This window comes from Ictalurus punctatus, chromosome 14 (assembly GCF_001660625.3).
Source record: "Ictalurus punctatus breed USDA103 chromosome 14, Coco_2.0, whole genome shotgun sequence".
NCBI lineage: Eukaryota > Metazoa > Chordata > Actinopteri > Siluriformes > Ictaluridae > Ictalurus > Ictalurus punctatus.
The window spans coordinates 15,960,571-15,981,847 of NC_030429.2; the positions used below are offsets into that span (position 1 = coordinate 15,960,571).

At 38.6% G+C, this 21,277-nt stretch overlaps 1 protein-coding gene across 1 annotated transcript; it reads left to right on the top strand.

The window, feature by feature from the left end:
- The first annotated feature begins 1,016 nt into the window (after nt 1-1,016).
- On the top strand, nt 1,017-3,751 carry foxb1a (forkhead box B1a). Its single transcript, XM_017484723.2, has one exon. It carries the CDS (start codon nt 1,517-1,519, stop codon nt 2,423-2,425), a length of 909 nt encoding a protein of 302 aa, XP_017340212.1. The 5' UTR covers nt 1,017-1,516; the 3' UTR covers nt 2,426-3,751.
- Nucleotides 3,752-21,277: the final 17,526 nt, after the last annotated feature.

Sequence of the window (21,277 nt, forward strand, 5' to 3'; positions counted from 1 at the left end):
TGTTAGAATATTTAAAAAAAAAGAAAAAGAAATTATATGCATAACATTTTAGAATGACTTTTTAGTGTTACAGGGAAATATATTGGGCATTCACCCCCCCACCCCCCCTTAATTTGCAAAGATAATAGCATGTATTGTCTGTTTATTGTTGCTGATTAATGTGTTTTAGTCTTCTGTGTATTCTGCAGTTCGGATACTTTGTCACTTTACATTTATACTGGCTTTCCATTCTTATGTGAAGAGGTTTCTCGAGTGCTCGTGTGTTGCGCTTAATATTGTGGGATGTGCATGCGCATTTAAAACAGAAATAATGAGCCTCTGTAATATTTTAATATCGATGGAGAGATTAGGTCATTTTAAATAGCACACATTTGCAATTTCTGCTACATTAATCAATTGACTTTAACTCCATGGCTTTTTTTACCAGCTGCAAATAATGAGACCTTACCACTTGTTTGAAATAAACATTTCAGACATGAGCATGCTGTTGAAAATATGGTTATAAGATTAGGGGTATGCGGCTCATGCGGTATATTAGATAACTAGACAAACAACTGATTCAAATGCAAATACACCGTATCTCCTCACGGTACAGATAGTGTCAAATTTGTTTGTCGGTGCAGTTGGCATTTTGCTCCGAAGAACCTTTAACAAAGTGCAAAGCAAAAGTCATGCGAGCTCTGTAGTGACAGAAAACCGAAAAAAAAAGTAGCCGTAACAATACAATGCAAACTGAGAGCTAGTGCCAGCCAATTTCCATGTCAAACATCCCATTGCTTAGTAGCTCCATTTGTACGCGTGAATTGCAGACCAAGCACCCTGCAAAGCCCACAGAAAGGTTAGCGCATACCTTCACACACTGTTACTGGGTGCCATCGCGGTTCAATTCCGGTTTGCCGAGCCTTTTCACCCCCTTTGCTCTGTCTTCAAATGGAAATGATTCCTATTGGCCCAAGGTGTCCGTGTAAATAGGTGTAAATGAAACCAGATTATGCCTCTCTCCCACCCACCTCTCCTCCTCCTCCTCCTCCCATGGCGATTGTCATGTGATAGCAAAGAAGTGGCACATTAATGAAGCACCGCGCCGGGGGTCTTTTCTGCTCATGTCACCACATAAAACTATCAGATGGTTCGAGGAAGGCCATGGAGGCAGGCACTTAGCTCACCTTATCAAGAAAGAAGAGAGAGGGTATCTCGTCTATTCGTCTGACTCGGCAACAGGAAGCTGCTCGCCATTTGCTTATAGGCTAAAGCTTACCTACAACTCGTCTAAAGGGGCAGACTTGTTTTTTTATACGAGCTACAGCAGTGCAGCTTCACATCAACAGCGAATGCTGCAGCATCGGACTCCCAACTTTCAGCGCTCTGAAACTTGGACAAGCGACAACCGGTAAACTGCTCCTTTTCTGTTGTTTTATGCTCTTCCATCGCTTTGAGATTTGTTAATTTCGACACTCAGACCTAATTAGTTCGTTCTCTGAAAAAAAAAAACAAAACAAAACAAAAAAACAAGAGGATGCCTCGCCCGGGCAGAAACACTTACAGCGACCAAAAACCTCCCTATTCGTACATCTCTCTCACGGCCATGGCGATCCAGAGCTGCCCCGAGAAGATGCTGCCCCTTAGTGAGATCTACAAATTCATCATGGACCGCTTCCCCTACTACCGCGAGAATACACAGCGATGGCAGAACTCACTGAGGCACAACCTGTCCTTCAACGACTGTTTCATCAAGATCCCGCGGCGGCCGGATCAGCCGGGCAAGGGCAGCTTCTGGGCGCTGCACCCGAACTGCGGTGACATGTTTGAGAACGGCAGCTTTCTTCGGCGCCGCAAGCGCTTTAAGGTGCTCATGTCGGACCCGTTAGCACCGAGCAAGCCGTCGGAAGCTGCACATTACCTGCAGCAGCAGCATGCCAAGCTGCGTCTGAGCGCGCTGGCCGCCACTGGAGCGCACCTGCCACATGTGCCCGCCTACAACCTGACCACACCTCCGCCGTCCACCTTCAAACACCCGTTCGCCATTGAGAACATCATCGCGCGCGACTATAAGGTGCCGGGCGGCCTGGCCTTTTCCACTATGCCCTCCATGTCTGCCGGTTACCCTTTACCCGGTCAGCTCGCCACAGCCTGGCCGCACATGTATGGCGCGGGAGCTCTTGAAAGCGCTGCGCCCATTACCGTGGCAAGCGATTACGGCGCATACGGCGTGCCTATCAAGTCGCTGTGCCATGGAGCGCAGAGTTTGCCCGCCGTGCCGGTGCCCATCAAGCCGATGCCCCCGCACCTGCCCGCGTTTCTCTCGAACTCTCCACAGTCTCTAAGCCCCACATCCCCTCACACGGCAACCGGCCAAAGCAGTCCGGCCAACCCGAGCGACACGCTGAGCGGCCCGGCTACTCTGCAGTCAGTCGCCGTGCACTGACGCGGGCCAAAGTTGACGGAAATTTTCCGGGACACGGAACTGGAGGCCTGTAGACAGCTTCACGGCTACGTCCGAAACCTCACACTACTGTACTAAATACAGAATAGTGCGTCACCTGAGGTTTCATATAAGTTTATTACATTTATATAATTGAGTCTTGGATTTGATGCCGTTTTCACAACTCCTAATCTAAATCTACTGTCCCCAGTCTATATGAACACAGAAGGTTTTAGTTCACATGAAAGCACAACTTTACAAACACGCAAAGTTGTGGTTGGCATGGTGGGGTTTTCTGGGTTTTGCATTTATCGCTTTTACGCACCAGATAATCCTGTAGCTTACTATAACAGGCGTACTGCTTTTGCCATATCGCATTTAGTACGGCAATTTGCGGTGGAGGACGTAGCCAAATACCTTCTCCAAAGTTTAATTTTTAATCTAGCCCTTGAAAAAATTTACCACAATGTTAGCCTACCGTTATACAATCAAGGCAAGAGCTATATCTGTGTTACAGTGATGTTAATTTATGTGTACGTGTTTTGTATGTTGCTTTAAATAGTTTTCGTCTGACTACACCAACGGAGTACAGATAGAGGCTTTTTTTCCGTCAAGAAAAAAAAAGATTTTAACTCTGACATCTTTTCTAATTGGAAGAACGTTGGCTAAAAATCTAATAATAATGCTGTCTTTCTAATATCATAATTTTAGTGTTAATAAGGTGATTAGTCAGGACAGACAGTTGAACTGACTTTGGTTTATACATTTCCATCTGGTGTGAGCACCTTTGGCAAACTTTGCAACAAACTTTTAAAATCTTATTGAGTCTGTTAAATTAGTGCAGACGAAGATTTACCTGAAATGCTCTTCGGTAAAACTGTACCACTAAACAACAAAATTACCAACAAAACTTTTTATTTTTCATACAAAACTATATCATCGTTAGATTTTACATATGGGTCTGCACATATTGAAAACTTGAAAACTACATTTAAAGGTGAGGTAAAGGCGTATATATGTGAATAATTGCAAATAAGTGATATAAATTTGTGTTAAATGATGCACTTTTTAGTTCGATGTTTTAGATGATCTCTATTTTACCGGAGATGTTTTGTGGAGCATTTAATTTAAAGCCGTGATGACCATGTGTATTAAATGCCGTAAATTTGTAAACTTTTTTTTTTTTATGTTCAGATGTAAAGCATGCATTTTCGAAACTTTGTGTTGTTTTGCTGCAAGCATGCGAGCTTTTAAAAAAGTGTGCAAAAACGTCTGCATTAAATTATAAACTTGGTCATCAGAATATTTTTTCATTAAAATGATACAAACCTTAAACATTTTGTTGTTTCGTTTTTTTTAATCAGTTTTGGAATTTGTTTGATATTTTTGCTTGCTCATAAATGATTGCGCACTATTTCTACAATTTCGAATAGGAATTATTATTATTATTAATATTATTATTAGTAGTAGTAGTAGTAGTAGTAGTAGTAGTAGAACTGCGTTTACAAAAAATCCATAATTACATCAGATTTATTTTCACAATAATGATGTTTTGACAACTCGCTCTTTTTTCCTCGCTCTTATTTTACTCCTATTCAGACCTCACATGCTCTGAATCTCAGCACACATTGGCATTATTCTGTAGGTTTTTGGAAAAGGCGCACTGAGCTAAGCGTGCTGAATGAAGCGCGGGCTTGATTAGGATGCACAGAGCTCCTGAAGGAGACCACAGCGCAAACAGCCTCTCATTCATGCCGCTCACTTTCACACTCGTTTACACATTGCATTCTGCAAATGTACATATCTATCTATCTATCTATATATACTCTTTAATATCGTTTGTAATTGCGGTGGTGGTATTAAAACCACGATGGAGGCGCGTGCATTGCGCACGAGCACGAAAAATAATTTCATTTTTGTTTCAAATATTTTTTTACAAGTGTATTTCACCGGTCAGGTGAAATGCAAATATAATTCATTTTTATTATTGGATGAATTACTTATTCTGTTTCGCCTAGATAAATTAATTTCGTTGTTTTCGATTATTAAAAAAATCTAACCTATTTTTATTTTCCAGTTGCTAATTTGTTTCCCCATTTTCTTTCACTTCACGCTCGTTTAAAAAATAAACTAACACATTTTTTATTTCATTCTATTTATTTTTAGATTTAGACTAATCTAATGGCTAAACAGTAAGGAACAGGTGTATTGTTTGCATCTCCGCCCACAGAGCAACAGCCTTCTCCGGGATATTAAGCAAATACATTAGAATTCCGTCACTTTATGCAACTGAGCTGATCAAATAAAAGGGTCTCTGGCCACTTCATTCACTCCCATTCAGTTGAATAGAAAGTGCAAAGAATTGCAAACTTAGACTGGGCCACCGATGTAGATTTAGCCTTTTTTCCAAAGAGACAAAAAGGCTGATTTCTCACAAACACATAGCTGACTGGGGGACTAGGAAACGAGCTCGGAGAGCCCTTTGGAATTTAAATCCAACCCCTCCCCCTTTAGACTGTGTTTGCACAACACTGCAAGTTGCTGGGTTTTATTCTTATTCTTATTTGTGTGTGTGGCATATCCTTGTTTACTCTGTGCTATAGTAGAGACTGGGGTGTACATATGTTATATTTAAAGAGACAAAAATAAGTAAGTAAGTTAAACAAATACGAACAGATAATAAACAACCAAATAAATAAATACTACATTTGGCAAAAATGTCAAACAAATAATGTAAGCATTTCGTCAGTCTAAACCTGGTAATTGACAACGCTGAATGTATCTGGAATGATCAATTATTTTGTAAATTACAGTTATAATCATCGTCAGCAGGAAACATGATCAAATCCTCTCAACATAATTCACTGTTTAAATGCCACTGTTTAAATCAGAAATAGCCACCAACCTTGATACATAGACAATTAGCTTACAGCTTGAAAATCTTTGTATCTTCCAGAGCTCTGAGCAGGGCATGTTGTGTCCTAGCTTGCTTTATTCATTAGAACAGACATGATGTGTGTTGTCTAATCAAAGACAAAACTGTTGTTGTGTCCCTCCCTACCCTCCAATACTACAAAGAAGAAGGTCATCTTGGGCAGGGGGATAAAATATAGATCATGCCATGCTAAACCACAATGTGGTAGTTTAATTAAAATAATTCATTAAAGTGGAAGCCTATGGTAATTAGCATGCATAATTTATGATTTGCTTAATGCATGCCATCCATGGCTAGTAAAATAAATAAATAAATAAATAAATAAAAACTCAACCTCCAGTGAAGGCTGCTAATATGGACGGTGTCTGATTATTTATAACATGTTTATTATTGAGCTAGCAGAACTTTGGTACTTTGTTCATATTAAATTTCACTCTTTGTTGGTTTTTCAGCACCAGTACAGACTCCAGAGAAAGAGTAGTTATGAAACAAAATCCATTACCTCAAATCATGCACGATATCATACACATAAAACGGTCTAAAGTATTAGGTCAAATGTTAAGTTGAATGAGTCAATAATCACCGATTTACCATTTTTGTATCATACCATGTCCACTTTATTTAGAATTTTTTTAAAAAATCGTAAATATTTTTCACATATACTGTTAGTACACATACACACAAAATATATTATTTAATGTAGAGTGTATTATTTTGTAAATAATGTATTGTTTATTATGTATTATTATGTATTATTTATATACATTCAAAATTATTTTATATGCAGCACTGCTGTTGGTGTCGGAGCATTCTCCTTCTTCTAGTTGTGCTGGTACTGAATTTGAAAGGTTTGACAGAATGAGATCAGAAAAAGACGCAGCACAGACCCTTCATATTTCTCTCATATTATAAGCTGTCAGCGCAGTGTTTGTAAAAGTGATAAAAATTAATCTATAGTAAGCAAAAGTTGCATTAAGTTTACTCTGCAGATGTGCCAAATTGCTTACTGGAGGTAGACACGTTTTGATGTGTTTATTCTTTGCTGTTGGCTATTTTTTCCTATAATGCGTCTGCTATTGCCAAAAAAAACCCCTCTACATTAAATAAATATTTTAAATCTCCTTACAGTGAAAGTTCTTTGAAACAGAAGTAGACAGTGAATGAATACTGCATTTTGCAGTTTAGCTGAGAATCGCTTTGTGATTTAAAGTCCTGTGGCTTTGTGGCCTTTTCATGATTAAACATGAATAAAAAGAAGATATTTGTAGTTTCTTTGATTATTTTAAGTACACTTTGGCTGTAGTGAAATGTTCATATGCTTGGAAAATCTATCAGTCTCTGTTGTGACCTGCACAATTATTTTGAAGCTGATGATGAGCAAATAATTATATCTACACATACACAGTTTATGGATATGTTACCTTCAGCACTTAAGGTCAAGTAGATTGCTGTGGTTGACAGATGCAGGTGGAGTGGGCAGTAGTGGACATTCAAAGCAACAGAGGGCTACGATGAAATGGGAGCTGGACTGAGCCAAACACCCACATGTGCATGAAATTAGGATGTCAACATCTGATTCACACTGCTGGGCAGTGACTGTGAAACAAATTATGTCAGTGGGAGGCGTGTGCCATATTCCACTGAGACATGGTTATCTGCTGAATGTGGGACAAACTGGAGCCGTAATGGCACTGCATTGAAACTTGTTTCATCAGATCATAAAACGTGGTTCAAAAGTGAGTATATTATGGAAAATATGTCCATATTCACATATTTCATATCTTTAAAAAACAAAACAAAAAAACAAAAGAAAATGCAACATTAAAGTATGACTACTCAGATTACAAATGAGTCAAAATTTGTAACTAACTATATCTACATATATGTATACATAGAATAATCCCCTTAACATTCTAAACATTGATATATCGTTTTGCTTGTATCTTTCTCATTTGTAAGTCGCTTTGGACAAAAGCGTCTGCTAAGTGAATAAATGTAATGTAAATGTAAACAAATAACGTTTATTTTTACTCGATCCATAATTTCTTATTCATTGTCATTTTATTCGTTTGGCGAGTACAGCTTACAAATGACGCTAAAAGGTCTTTTCCTGTTTGAGGGCACCTGGTCTCTTACCTAATGCCCAATTCTTATGCTCTCTGTTAGAGCTAATGGGAACGATTTAGCATAGCAGGGGCAGGGAATGTGGGACTAATTGTTATTCAAGATAAGGATGTGTATTATCACAGGAAGGCGATAATAGGAACCATTAGACAGGATCTTAGTTTTAAAGGTCCTTGCTTTCACCTGAACTTACTCTAGAAGTGTTGTCCTGTCTCACTGGTTCACCAGGTCAGCTGAACAGCAGTCTCAAAAGCACATTTGTTTGAGTTCACCTCTTCACACCTAATTTATCAATGTACAGTGGTGCTAGAAAGTTTGTGAACCCTTTAAAATTTTCTTGTATATCTGAATAAACATGACCCAAAACATCATCAGATTTTCACACAAGTCCTACATGTAGACCAAGAGATCCCAATTAAACAAATGAGACAAAAATATTAAACTTGGTCAGTTATTTACTGAGGAAAATGATCCAGTATTGCATATATGTGAGTGGCAAATGTATGTGTAACTTTAAGATTAGCAGTTAATTTGAAGGTATTTTCAATCAATGGGATGGCAATAAAGTGTGAATGAGTGTCCTGTTTTATTTAAAGAACACAGATCTATCAAAGTCTGATCGTCACAACACGTGTTTGTGGAAGTGTATCATGGCATGAACAAAGGAGATTTTTGAGGACGTCAGTTGTTGAGGCTCATCAGGCTCTAAAAGGGTACAAAACCATCTCTAAAGAGTTTGGACTCCACCAATCTACAGTCAGACATATTGTGTATAAATGGAGGAGATTCAAGACCATTGTTACCCTCCCCAGGTGTGGTTGACCAACAAAGATCACTCCAAGAGCAAGATGTGTAATAGTCTGCGAGGTCATAAAGCAGCCAGGGTAACATCGAAGTAACTAAAGGCCTCTCTCACATTGGCTAATATTAATGTTCATGAGTCCACCATCAGGAGAACACTGAACATCAATGGTGTGCATGGCAGGGTTGCAAGGAGAAAGCCTTTGCTCTCCAAAAAGAACATTGCTGCCCGTCTACAGTTTCCCAACAATCATGTGGACAAGCCAGAAGACTGTTGGAAAATATTTTGTGGATAGATGAGACCAAAATGGAATTTTTGTTTTAAATGAGAAGTGATATGTTTGGAGAAAGGAAAACACTGCATTCCAGCATATGAATCTTATCCCATCTGTGATATATGCTGGTGGTAGTATCATGATTTGGGCCTGTTTTGCTTCATCTGTGCCAGGACGACTTGCACTCATTGATAGAACAACGGATTCTGAATTGTACCAAAGGATTCTCAAGGAAAATTTCAGGATATCTGTGCATGAATTGAATCTCACGAGAAAGTGGGTCATGCAACAAGACAATGATCTTAATCACACAAATAATTCTACCAAAGAATGGTTAAAGAAGAATAAAGTTAATGTTTTGGAATGGCCAAATCATAGTCCTGACCTTAATCCAAAAGAAATTTTGTGGAAAGTCTTGAAGCAAGCAGTTCATGTGAAGAAACCCACTAACATCCCAGAGTTGAAGCTGTTCTGTACTGAGGAATGGGCTAAAATTCCTCCAAGCCGATGTGCAGGACTGATCAACAGTTACTGGAAATGTTTCGTTTCAGTTGTTGCTGCACAAGGGGGTCACACCAGATACTGAAAGCAAAGGTTCACATAGGTTCATTTTTGCCACTGAAATGTAATATGCGATTATTTTCTGCAATAAATAAATTATCAAGTATAATATTTTTGTCTCATTTGTTTAATTGGGTTATCTCAATATACTTCTATGACTTGTGTAAAAATATTATGTCTTAGGTCATATTTATGCAGAAATATAGAAAATTCTAAAGAGTTCACAAACTTTCAAGCACCACTGTAGATCCTTAAAAGCAACACCTTATCATCTAATACTGTTAATTACATATGTTATGTATATGTAAATGCTTATTCATGTGTAAATGCACAGCAAGCTCTACGTTGTTTTTTTTTTTTTTTTTTTTTTTTGGTGTGCAGATTTATATTGCAGTATTTTGTTTCTCTTTTCAGTAATAAAACTCATAAATTAGCATGTGTCATAACACATACAACACCATCTAACAGTGATCCACACCTGTTTTGGCCTGTAGAGACAAAGATGAACCACGTAGGCTCATTGGTGTTCCACAGGTTCAGACACAGCCCAGCGTGAGCTGCAACACTTCCCATTTATCACACTTCAGACTCCAGCTCTGGCAGCAGCGACACACTCAAAGCATGCCAAGCACCAAATCATACACAAGACCCAAGCATTCCTTCCCCAACTCATTTTCTGCATCATATTTCATAAAGCTCAGCTGTATTTGGCCACTAGCCTATGGCCTTAGATTTTACCAGTGGAGTTTTGACACTGAGACTGGGAAATGGGAAAAACTGGCTATTACCTTAAGTTTTGCAATCTGCATTATTTATCTTGGAGGACAATATGAGTTGGCAGTCATCCAGATTATTACAATATGAAAGTGGATGTGCCTGTGTGAATTGCTGAATGAGTGCTGACTTGTAGATTACTTCAGATGCTTAATCAGAATTAACCATTGGGATTGCTGTGCTGTTTGCTATTTAGCATATCACAGATAACCATGTCTGTGTGATGCATTCATTTCATTTAAAAGCAGATAATTTGCTGATGTACTCATATTTTATATTAATCAGGATGGCTGTCGTGTGTGTGTGTGTGTGTGTGTGTGTGTGTGTGTGTGTGTGTGTGTGTGTGTGTGTGTGTGTGTGTGCGTGTGTGTGTGTGCATTCTGCACATTCCCTGAGCAGGCAGCAGTTGTCTGTGTGATTAACAGCCTTCCGCTTTGTCTTGGCTTGTCATGTGGATGGCTTAAAGTAAATGCATTGCTTAAAGTAAACAGTCAAACAGTAGTTTGCATATTTGGGTAATGTTAGGTAATTATACTGTATCTTACTTCAGGACATTGCGGCAGGGTATTTGGGTGCTAAGGGATCTTTGCATTAAGGTGTTACATATGTTAACACACTAACAGCTTCTGTTGCATTTCTCGCACCCGACTCTTTCCCACTGAAGAGCTGCCACAAGTTAATCTATTGCCCTGGTTTAGTTTCTGAGATCTTTATCTCATGTCGTAAAATAACACTTTCGTTTGTACTTCAAAGGTAGGCGGGCCAGTAGAGGTGAGAGAAAGAGTCAAGAAGTGCTAAAGGCCAGACCCAGCAGTCAGATGAGCTGCTGATGATTAGCAGTGTCAGTGGAGGCAACCTTTTACCCGGGCCATATCTCTACTGGGTAGAAAAAAGAAAAGCTTGAACCCTGACAGCCACAGTCGCCCTGTCTCCTCTCCCTTCTCATGCCATATTGAAGGAATGGGGCCAGATCTGTGTTAGAGAACCACTAGAGACGTAGTGATATATGCAGATTATGAAGAAAGCCATAATGGCTGTTTAGAGGTTTTAAGAAACCAGTTGCTGCACTTGGTGGATGGAATTGGTAGATTTGCCTAAAACAAGATCATGTCAGTCACCACAAAAGAGGATGTAGTGAACGATTGTTAGATACTACACAGCACTCCCTGAGGAACATCCATCAGCAATCAGGACACATCTTTTGTAGACTTGAAATTCACAGTACTGTATTTAAATCCAGAGGAAGCTGTCTGTAATGGGGCTCTGTGACATGCAGATGGCTGCCTCTTGTTGTTGAATAACAAGGCCCCTTTGTCCAGCTAATGTAACTTGATCAGTCTTTGATCTAATCCCATGTTGTCACGATCAGTGTGAAAATTCCAAATCAAGAGCACGATTCACTACTTTTGTTATCGTGATAATCTCTCACATTTAAATTCGACTTTGTTCTTTTGTGCCTTTGTTAGGGAAGCACAATGTGGGGTTAATTAGCAGCCACTGGTGCTCCCTGTGTTCCTTCACAGTTAATCACACTTGAAGTATCCTCTTCAGCGAGCCACTACACTCAGACACAGCCACTGCAAACACAGCCAAGGTCCCGCCATTAACAAACAGCAAAATAACAAACAGTGAGCTGTTAATCCTAGATTTAGAGGACAGCACTGGATGGACTGTATATATGCTATATTCAGTTCTCAGAGAGATACCCCACAGGTAAAGTGAAGTCAGTTGTGTGAGGTAGTTGAATATCAAGTATTGAGCTCCAACGTTGACTCTATATACATTTTGTGGAAAAAATCACATACATTTCATGTTTTCAGGGATGATTGTGTGAGCAATATGTGATCAGTTGGTAAACACATGTGACATCGTATGAGGAATACAGTCATGGGAAAAATAATGTACACCATCCTTAAATTCTGTAAACACACACACACAACAGATTTGAATATGTAGTAATTTTTCCCCAAAAAATTAAACCAGAAATTAAATTAAATCAGAAAACAGGTGGGGGAAAAAATAAGTACACCCTTCTGACTTCCACAATTATTAAGAGAGTAATTAGGAGCCAGGTGTTACTAATGAAATGCACAAGATTAGTTAATCATCAAAAAGTGTGACTACTGCTCTAAAAGCAGAATTTTTGTCAGTTTGGTGTTCTGGAGCACTCAGGTATGTCTACATCATGCCAAGAATAAAGAACATCAGCCATGACCTCAGAGAAGCAATTGTTGCTGCTCTTTAATCTGGGAAGCGTTATTAGGCCATCTCCGAACAATTTGAAATTCACCATTCTGTAGTGAGAACAAATGGAGAGCCTTCAACACAGTTGCTAAGCTTCCCAGGAGTGGGTGTCCGAGAATATTCTGTCCAAGATCAGATCGTTTAATGCTCAATTCAATTCAATTTTATTTTAACAATGGACATTGTCACAAAGCAGAAATAACTACCAATGCTCAGAGATATAAACAAAAAGCCAAGAGCTACATCATTTAACCTACAGACCTCTGTAAGCACATTAAAGCTTTATGTTCATGACAGCATAATCGGCTGAAATAAAAGCCCCTGCTCTCCAAAAAGAACATAGCAGCATAACTTATGTTTCCAAAATTGCATCTGAACAAATCACAAACAATAACCTGGAACAATATCCTTTGGACTGGTGAGCCCAATGTGAGATGTTTGGTCATCATGCACAGCGCCATGTTAGGTGAAAACCAAACACAGCGTATCACCACAAAGACCCAATGCCAACTGTTAAGCATGGCAGTGGAGGGGTAATAATTTTTTGGAAACTTGCAGTCATTGAAAAAACAATGAACTCCACTTAATACCATAATATCCAGAATATTCTTGAGTCAAATGTGAGGTCATCCATCCAGCAGCTTAAGCTAGGCCAAAATTGGGTCTTGCAAAAGGACAATGATCTCAAGCACCCCAGTAAATTGACATTTGAATGGCTAAAGAAGAAAAATCAAGGTGTTGGACTGGCCAAGTCAAAATCCAGACCTCAACCCCACTGAGATGCTGTGGCAGGATCTTAAGTGAGCTGTGCATAAGCGAATGCCCTCAAACATCAAAGAACTGAAGCAATGTTGTAAAGAAGAGTTGTACAAAATTTCTCTAAATTGATATAAGAGACTGATAATACAGAAAATGTTAAAGGTGGTTCTACATGTCACTGAATTATATTTTTTCCCACCTGGTTTTTGAATGTTGGGTTACTTTTTGGAAAACAATAACTACAAATTTAATCTCTTGTGGTTCTTTTGTCATCAGAGGCTGTTTTTTTGTTTCTAGAAGTTGGTGAGGAGCACACAATTGTTATTTAGGCCCTGATAAATAAAAACATAGAATTTCAGGAGAGTACTTTCTTTTTGTTATGACTGTATATGACCACGTGAAAAAAATTAGAAAATATGAATCATGGGGGAAAAAGTCACACATGAAAAATGACAATGAAAAAAACATGCAATATACGCGAAAAGCTCCTATGTGAAAAATGTGTGAAATATGTGAATTGTCTAAAATCCACAAGTGTAATATATATATATATATATATATATATATATATATATATATATATATATATATATATATATATATATATATATGTGAATCTTGTGATTATTCATGTGAAGTGTGTTTGACATTTCTGTAAGGGTAATTGTTATCAGACCTAAATAAACAAGAAGGATACAAATAAAATTGTGCATGTCAATTGGTACTAGAAATCAGTTGTGTGTTTATATGGCATGCAAAATATATACTGTGATAAATTTCCTTTTTTAGCCACCTTGCAATACTGAAAAAATGTTAATATTAATGTTAATTTTATATATATGATGTTAACATATGTGTTTTGGGTTTATTGACACTAGTGAGAGCACATGTACACCTAAACTCCTCATGAGCATTTAACACTAGTCTGTCTCTCTCAGTTACACATTAACTCACCGGATATAGACTTTCCTCATTCAGCCACAATATTGCCCTCCTTTAGAGCAAGATTTCCCCATTCCCTGGTGGTCTAATTTATGTTAAGTCACCAGTATCCCCCATGGCAGCTTTGAGACATCTCTGAATGGAGGGCGCACTGTGCAGGTTTGTGCCTGTGCCAGGGTCCCCAGTGAGATTATCCTCCACGGGAAAAAGAGCTACACACAGAACCCATCTGCAAATCTATGGACAGACCAGACTCCTGAGAAGATCCACACTGCAATTGAGTTTTACTTGTGAAGCGAGTAATTAATTCAGACTCTGAGAGAGACACAACATGGCATGTGCTATTGACATAACTGCCAATTTTTATTAATGTTTTATATAATATAAAATGTAACAGATAATTATTATTTTTGACAAAAATACAAATAAATAACAATTATTTATGTAAAAATATTACAGTTTGTAGCATTATTTATAATGCATTTATAAATTGTTAAAAGAATCCATTATAATAGTGCTTATAATACATTATATCACCATTTAGTATTCTCATAATCCACTATGCAAAGTGAGGCTTGATCAATTAACATGTTATGAACACTAATTCTAATGCATCATATACTGTATATTGTTCACCAATATTTTACAAATATTCCTATATTTTTTGTTTTCTATATTTATGGTTTCTTGGTTGTATGGCTATGAAAATAAAATAAAACCGAAATCAGAAGTCAATCAAGAAACCTACCTACACATTGAATTAATAACTGAGTGTAAAAGGAGCTAAAAGGAGCTTTCCATTGCAACCATAATACTCAGGAGGGACTTTGTTGGTTACTGTAGCTGAACGTATTTATGCTTGTGGATGCTAATGAGGCAGTAAATAAACAAGACAAGAAACTACTTCATTCATGCAGTTAGCTCCATCACACTATGCCCAATCTCAGACACGTGAATTTCTCAGAGGAGTGCTTTCGTACTCTGATTATGACAATGAATGTAGGTTATTTTAAGTTAATTAAAAGAGAACAGAATGATGAAATAGGGAGAAATAAAAGGCTTATGGTTCCTAATAAACCATTACAAAGAGAGAAAAAAAGGCTTTGTTTCCACCAGCACTTTCTTTCTTACTGTAGATGTCAGCAACATAATATTGTTAACGACTTTAGAAATGATGGACATTAGCAAAGTGTGTTATTGGTAATTTTGACTGAATATGTGGAGTCAACATGCAGATTAATCTGGTTTAGTTAATTGAATTACAGGTCAAACCTGCTGACTCCTATAGCTTTGATTATTTGACCTAAATACAGGTTTTAGCTGAGGGTTCAATATAGGTGTTGCTTCAGGCTATGCTATGACCCACACATTCTATTTAACAATACAAGTGACCTGAACATTCTGGCCTTCATCTATCCTGTCTTTAAAGGTGCCTCTATATAGCAGTCACACCCTCTCTCACATTCATTTCCTTACTTCCAGTGATTAATGGACAGTCACAGGGCTTCATTACAATACTTTATTACTCTATTACCTATATGTGTCATAATTGATTAAAATTTTGTTATTTATGTCTCTATTTACTTTAGGCATAGAAAATACTCATTTCTAATTACTAAATTAAATACTATTTCTGACTGACATATTTTCAGCAAATAGTTATGTTCCACAACTTCTCCAGTTAATGTAATGGAGGTGCTGGATAAATATGTTAATGCTGGATTTCTCAGATCAAGCAACAGCAAAACCTTAAAAAAAAAAAAAAAAAAAAAAAAAAAAAGGAGTCACTGTTTAGATGATATGTCCCCAAGATCTTCATTGTCTTAAACACGATTGTTTATTTTTGTTTTCTGTTGTTATTATTTCATTGTATTTTTTAAATTTCAGTTCATGTATTATTATTATTATTATTATTATTATTATCATCATCATTATTGAAGAATTGATTATTAGTAGTAAAGGATCTAGCTCAGTGTAAAAGGGCAGTTTCTCGCTCACAGGTGCACAGTAATCAGGATGGGTGGTTTTAACACAGAGCCGTTAGTGTGCGGTCGAGGGACTGTGAAAAGAGAATGGCCATAATTCAATGGTAGTAAAACTGCTCTCCCTCTCCCAGCCTCAGATGGACATGAATGGCTGTCCAAAGCCGCTCCCCACTGCTAATTGTCATCCAGCCGGGGGAGGAAGACACTGGTGTGTCCCCCCTCGAGCCCGCTACCGGGCCGCCAGCTTCTCTGTCTACCAGTGTAAATAACCATCTCAATAACAAATAGAGGAATGCAGGACCTTGCGAGTGAGTGTGGGCAACCCTGTACCAGGCCACCTTAATGACACTGTCAATGGGGCCCATGCAATGCACGGCTAATTTTCTTTCTTTGACTTCATTAGGTGGCACTGTGGAGGGGCAGCATGGGAGTGAAAGAGGGAACAGTGGCTGTTGTCTTGTCACACAGGTCAAAGAATAAGTCAAACAAAGTTGCCTCTCTTGACCTTCTTGATGATTAGTGCAAACAGAGTCTTTTGCAAACAGAGAAGTTTGATCACTGAATAAGTGCCAGTCTGGAAAAGAGAAAGAGACAGTAGTGTGTCGCTATGATAATGATTTTTCAGCATGTTTTAAAGTTCAGAAAGCAACTTTGAATCAGAATTTGACATAATACACTGCCTTCTGTTGACTGTCATACATAACGTGCAATAATGACCAGTAAGTGGCAGCAGCACCCATGTCTGCTCTGTCTGCTACTGTAACATTCCTTTAAATAAATGATGCCTCAGATATCTGCATAGGCAGTTCAGTGATGTAGTTGAGAGCCCTTAAGCAAGCAGCAGAAAGCCGGGCGGTGCTCTATACTCTCTCCAGCTGTAGGTCTCGCGCGGCTGTAAAGCTCTGGCCTTCATGGCCACAAATCAGCTGCTGAAAGCAGGCATGCATCTTCAAAGGGTGGCCTGCCCCTCCATGATATACAGCCCCCGCTGAGAACAAGTTAGCCACGGCCACTGTCTCTGCACCTGGGCTATTATCAGGCAACTGGGATCATCTCTGCTCACTACACATTCAAATGTACAAGTAGCAGATTAGGCTGACTCAATCTTCTTTTCCTCTGAGGGAGAGAAGGAAAGAAAGAGAGGAAGGAGAGCGAAAAAAGAAAACCCCTTTGACTTCAAAAAGAGCCCTCTCCCTTTTTCCTGGGCCGGGTTGAAAGAAGCGGGAGATGAAACCAGGGGGGGCTTGTGTATTCAGTGGACTAATTCAGAACTGATTCCTCTAATACACTCCTGAAACACTTTTAATTGTGTTAGTTTGCATTCAAAAGGCATGTTTGCAGCTTTTAATTGGAGGCTGCTTTGAAATAATTGAAATGTGCGACTTTGTGGGGGCCAACTTAAACAGTTCTAATGTGCTTTGCTGGTAGCCACTAGCGCCCCATTATTCCTCATTCGGATGCTGTGCCATTTTGGAGGGGTCTTGGTCATTTGTAACCTTTAAGTGAAAAAGGTGTTAGGGTTTGGCATGCTGGCTCGCTACATTCTCTAGATTTTGTTTGAATGGAATAAACTAACTAAATAAAAATAATCAATACATATTCAAGTAATTTATTAATGAATCAAAACCAGACTCAGATTTTTACCTTTTCAAGAAGTCACTCAATTTCATATTCTCTAATAGATAATGTATGCAGCAGGATGAATTTCAAGTCTGACTCTTTGACAACTCTTTGTCAACTCTTTGTCAAAGTTGAACATTTTCCCCCAATATTTCCAATAAAATCCAATTTTGTGTGACAAGTGTTCAGACACTCCTCCTCACTTCTCTCTTTTGTCTCGTGTAGAGCCGGAGAGAGAGAACGGTGTTTCTGACACAGGCATCCACCTGCCTGTCAGTCTTTTTCTTCTACTGTTTTTAACAGCCTTTTATTTGACATGGCAAGGTGTGATGAGTGTGACACTATGTAGTAAATCTGCATTATACTAGGTTGCTCAAGCATGTTACAGTGTTCCCATGGCCTCCGGGAGGCAGGACAGAGAAGAGGAGAGAGAGAGAGAGAGAGAGAGAGAGAGAGAGAGAGAGAGAGAGAGAGAGAGAGAGAGAGAGAGAGAGAGAGAGAGAGAGAGAGAGAGAGAGAGAGAGAGAGAGAGAGAGAGGAATATTTTATTGAAAATACTGCTTCCATGGATTTTGCAGCAGATGGTAAAGTGTGAATGCTTCCTGCTGTTATGTCATTAGATTCATATTATCAAGATGGTTATTAAACATAGTGAGAATTAGCATCTTTCCTGAATTTGGGACATTTTGCCCCACATTCGTTTCAGATTATTATACGACAGCCTGCTGTTGTAACTTTAGTTCATGTTTGAATGAAATCCCTGAAAACGGTCCTTTTCCCTGAATCACTGCTTTTCTCAAGTCATTCTCCTTTTTCTCCCTTGCATCATTTTAATCCTCAGGGGGGCTCAAACTCTGGCTGTCATTTGATCGTCCAGTACCAGCACTAGGGCTCTAAATAAACCCAGTGTTGCGTGAATATCATTCTGTGGATGTATGGGCCACATTGGTGAGCTGTAAGGCTGGAGAGCGAGCCTTCACTGGCCTCTCTCTGAATGCTTGGCGACTGCTCGGTTACCCCACAGTGAAAGGACCACCCACTTAGGCTTGAGAGGGGATTTGGAGCCTCCCTACCTCTTCTATCCTTTAGCCCCTTTTTGGAAGCTGTTTGCCATCCATCTGATTGAGTTTGTGTTCTTCATACATTATTCCCTCTGCATTGTCAGTCAGTGATGGCATACAGGTTAGGAAGGTGCATCCTTCAGGATTTCAATGTACTATCTGTCAGAAATGTGATGATGTCAAGTGTCACATTGACGGAAGATTTATTTTAATCTTTTTTCTTTAGGATGTTGATTATTATCAGTATACACCATAAAATTATCTAACGGAGCTTCATTATTATTATTATTATTATTATTATTATTATTATTATTATTATTATTATTATTATTTCTGAGCTCAGTACATGAATTAGTTTGTTTCCAATTCATTCCTTGTATAAAACCATGTTCAGGCCATGTTAAGTAATTCTGTCTGCACAAGGACTCCCGTGTCTGTGGATGTTTTTATGCTGTTCCCTGTGAGGTCTTGTATATTTGGCTTCCCCAACTTCACTGCTCCACCCCAACATGTTCATTCTCAACTCCCGTTCTTCAGTCCCAACCTGTTTTTAATCAACTTTTCTCACAAAGCACAACAAAACAGGGGGAGGGCAGTGCTCGGTCTGTTGGGGGTCGACGCTGGCAGCAACAATGTCCGTGAACTGCTTGCCATCTCCATCCCCAGTGCCATATACAAATAATCATTTCCATATGCAGTGAAAGGGGTCATGGCGTTAACGGAGGGAGGAATGCTTTTGGGGGAAATATTGTTCAGCAATGACACAGAAGTAATTTGGGGCTCACCAAGTGATTCTATAACAGCCTTTTGTTGCTTCAAAATGTTTGACCCAGAGGTCCCTGTCACCCCTGTAGTTAATGACCGTTAGAGCGCTGTGACGGTCTCCAAAAGTAAAACATCTCACAACTAATAGCAGGCCTCAAGAGGCTTAGGCATAAATATTTAAGCACTCCTTACTTGTCCCAAATGCTAGGGGGTCTCCATGGTATGTTTGTCATATAATGCAAGCTGGAGAGCGAATATAAATGTATGGCAAACACTTTGGCTATGGCTTTGCATTACATTTGGAACTACTGTGTGTGATTTTTTGTTTTTTGTTTGTTTGTTTTTACCAGTGGTTAATGGTGCACCATTTTTAAAAACCTAAAGCTAAACTATGTTGTTGTTTAATTTTTCATACTTAATACATGTGATTTGTAATCAACTTATACAGTAAACCTAAAACCAAAGAGTGAAGTGTGAAGTGAGCCAGATTAGTAATGTTGAGCTCATTTGGAGAGTGTCATGGTTTCTTTCAGCAAGTTGACATAATTCTAGAAACCACTTATAAGTCCTAATTTCTCAAAGTAAACTTAATTAAATATGTGGGTTGTTGAGGTACACTGACGTGCCATGAATTATTGGCCTGTTGAACAAAGCCGTTACACAAGCCATCGAATTATCTCTGTCAAACTTTGGCGTAATCTGAACTGATCCTCTTAAAAATATTTAAATGAAGACATTTGCACATGAATGGGCTCCATGGCAACCGTGTGTATGTTCTACTTCAGGGTGCTTCTTTAACACAGCGCTTTAGAAAGCACATCTCTTCTGTCATGTTGACAAACAACAAAACAAACAATCCCTGAAAAAAGCAATGAAGTATTTCAGAATGGGATGATGGATGGCAAGGGGTAAAATGCAGACTCTTGGGGGGAAAAAAAGGGCCGACACTGTGGAGAAAGGACAACTGAAGTTTACTCAAATTTCTTTCTGTTATTGGACCTCCCTCATTGTGTAGATGAAGTTTAATCTGTATGCTCAGGAGGCCCAGGACTTTTTCTTATAATATGCAATTGAGTATTCAATAATGTGTTTGCAGTCATGGCAGAAATTGGAGTTAAGAGTTCATAGAGAGCTGCTGTACTCCTCTGAAGATGAACGCTCCCTCTAGTGGCTGAATTAAAGCTTTCTGTGCGTAGCGTGCCATGCCTTTATGTTCTGGTCTCTACCTCTTTGCAAGCATACCTTCTTCTTTCAAATGAATTATTTAGGAAGAAAAATTATGATTTAGTTCAAGAAATAGGACACATCTCTTTTCATTTCACTTCAGATATGGCAAAAGTAATTGTGGAAATGTTTGAGAAAATAATAGCAGTTTCCCATGTACTTCATTTCCTTACTGAGGAAACTGTTATGTATTAATATAGCTCATGGCTCAGTTCAGTTATGGGAGAAAGCATTAATTAATTTGGGGCTAATAGGCACAAACATGACAAAAACAAACTTCTTTACTTTTTCGCTCAGATCGTGTGTAGCATTTTTAAGTAACTAATATAAATTATGCACACTGTGTTTATTATGCTGACAGGAGCAAGAGAGTTTTGTAGGAGGCTAAAAAGACATATTTTCCTGGCACCTTATCAATTTAACATTTCCATAATTAAATCTTGTTTTCTTAAATTATGTGCTGTTTGGCTTCGGTCTGGGTAAAGGATGTGTTTTTGCCCACAATGGATCTTTTTATTCTATGCTATGCTGCATTTTAGCAGTTAGGGTATGATTATTGATATACTTTACAACAGAGATCTTCAATCTTATCCGCAAAAGGCCGGTTTGGCTGGGGGTTTTCATCCCAGACAAATAGGGGACACACTTAATAGTTCATTTGAAGACTAAAAACAACAACTTAAACTGGTGGAAGCAGGTGTGACTCCTGTATGGTTGGAATAAATCCTGCAGCCATGCTAGCTGTATGATTTTCTCAAGAATAAAGTAAACTAAGTGACTATATC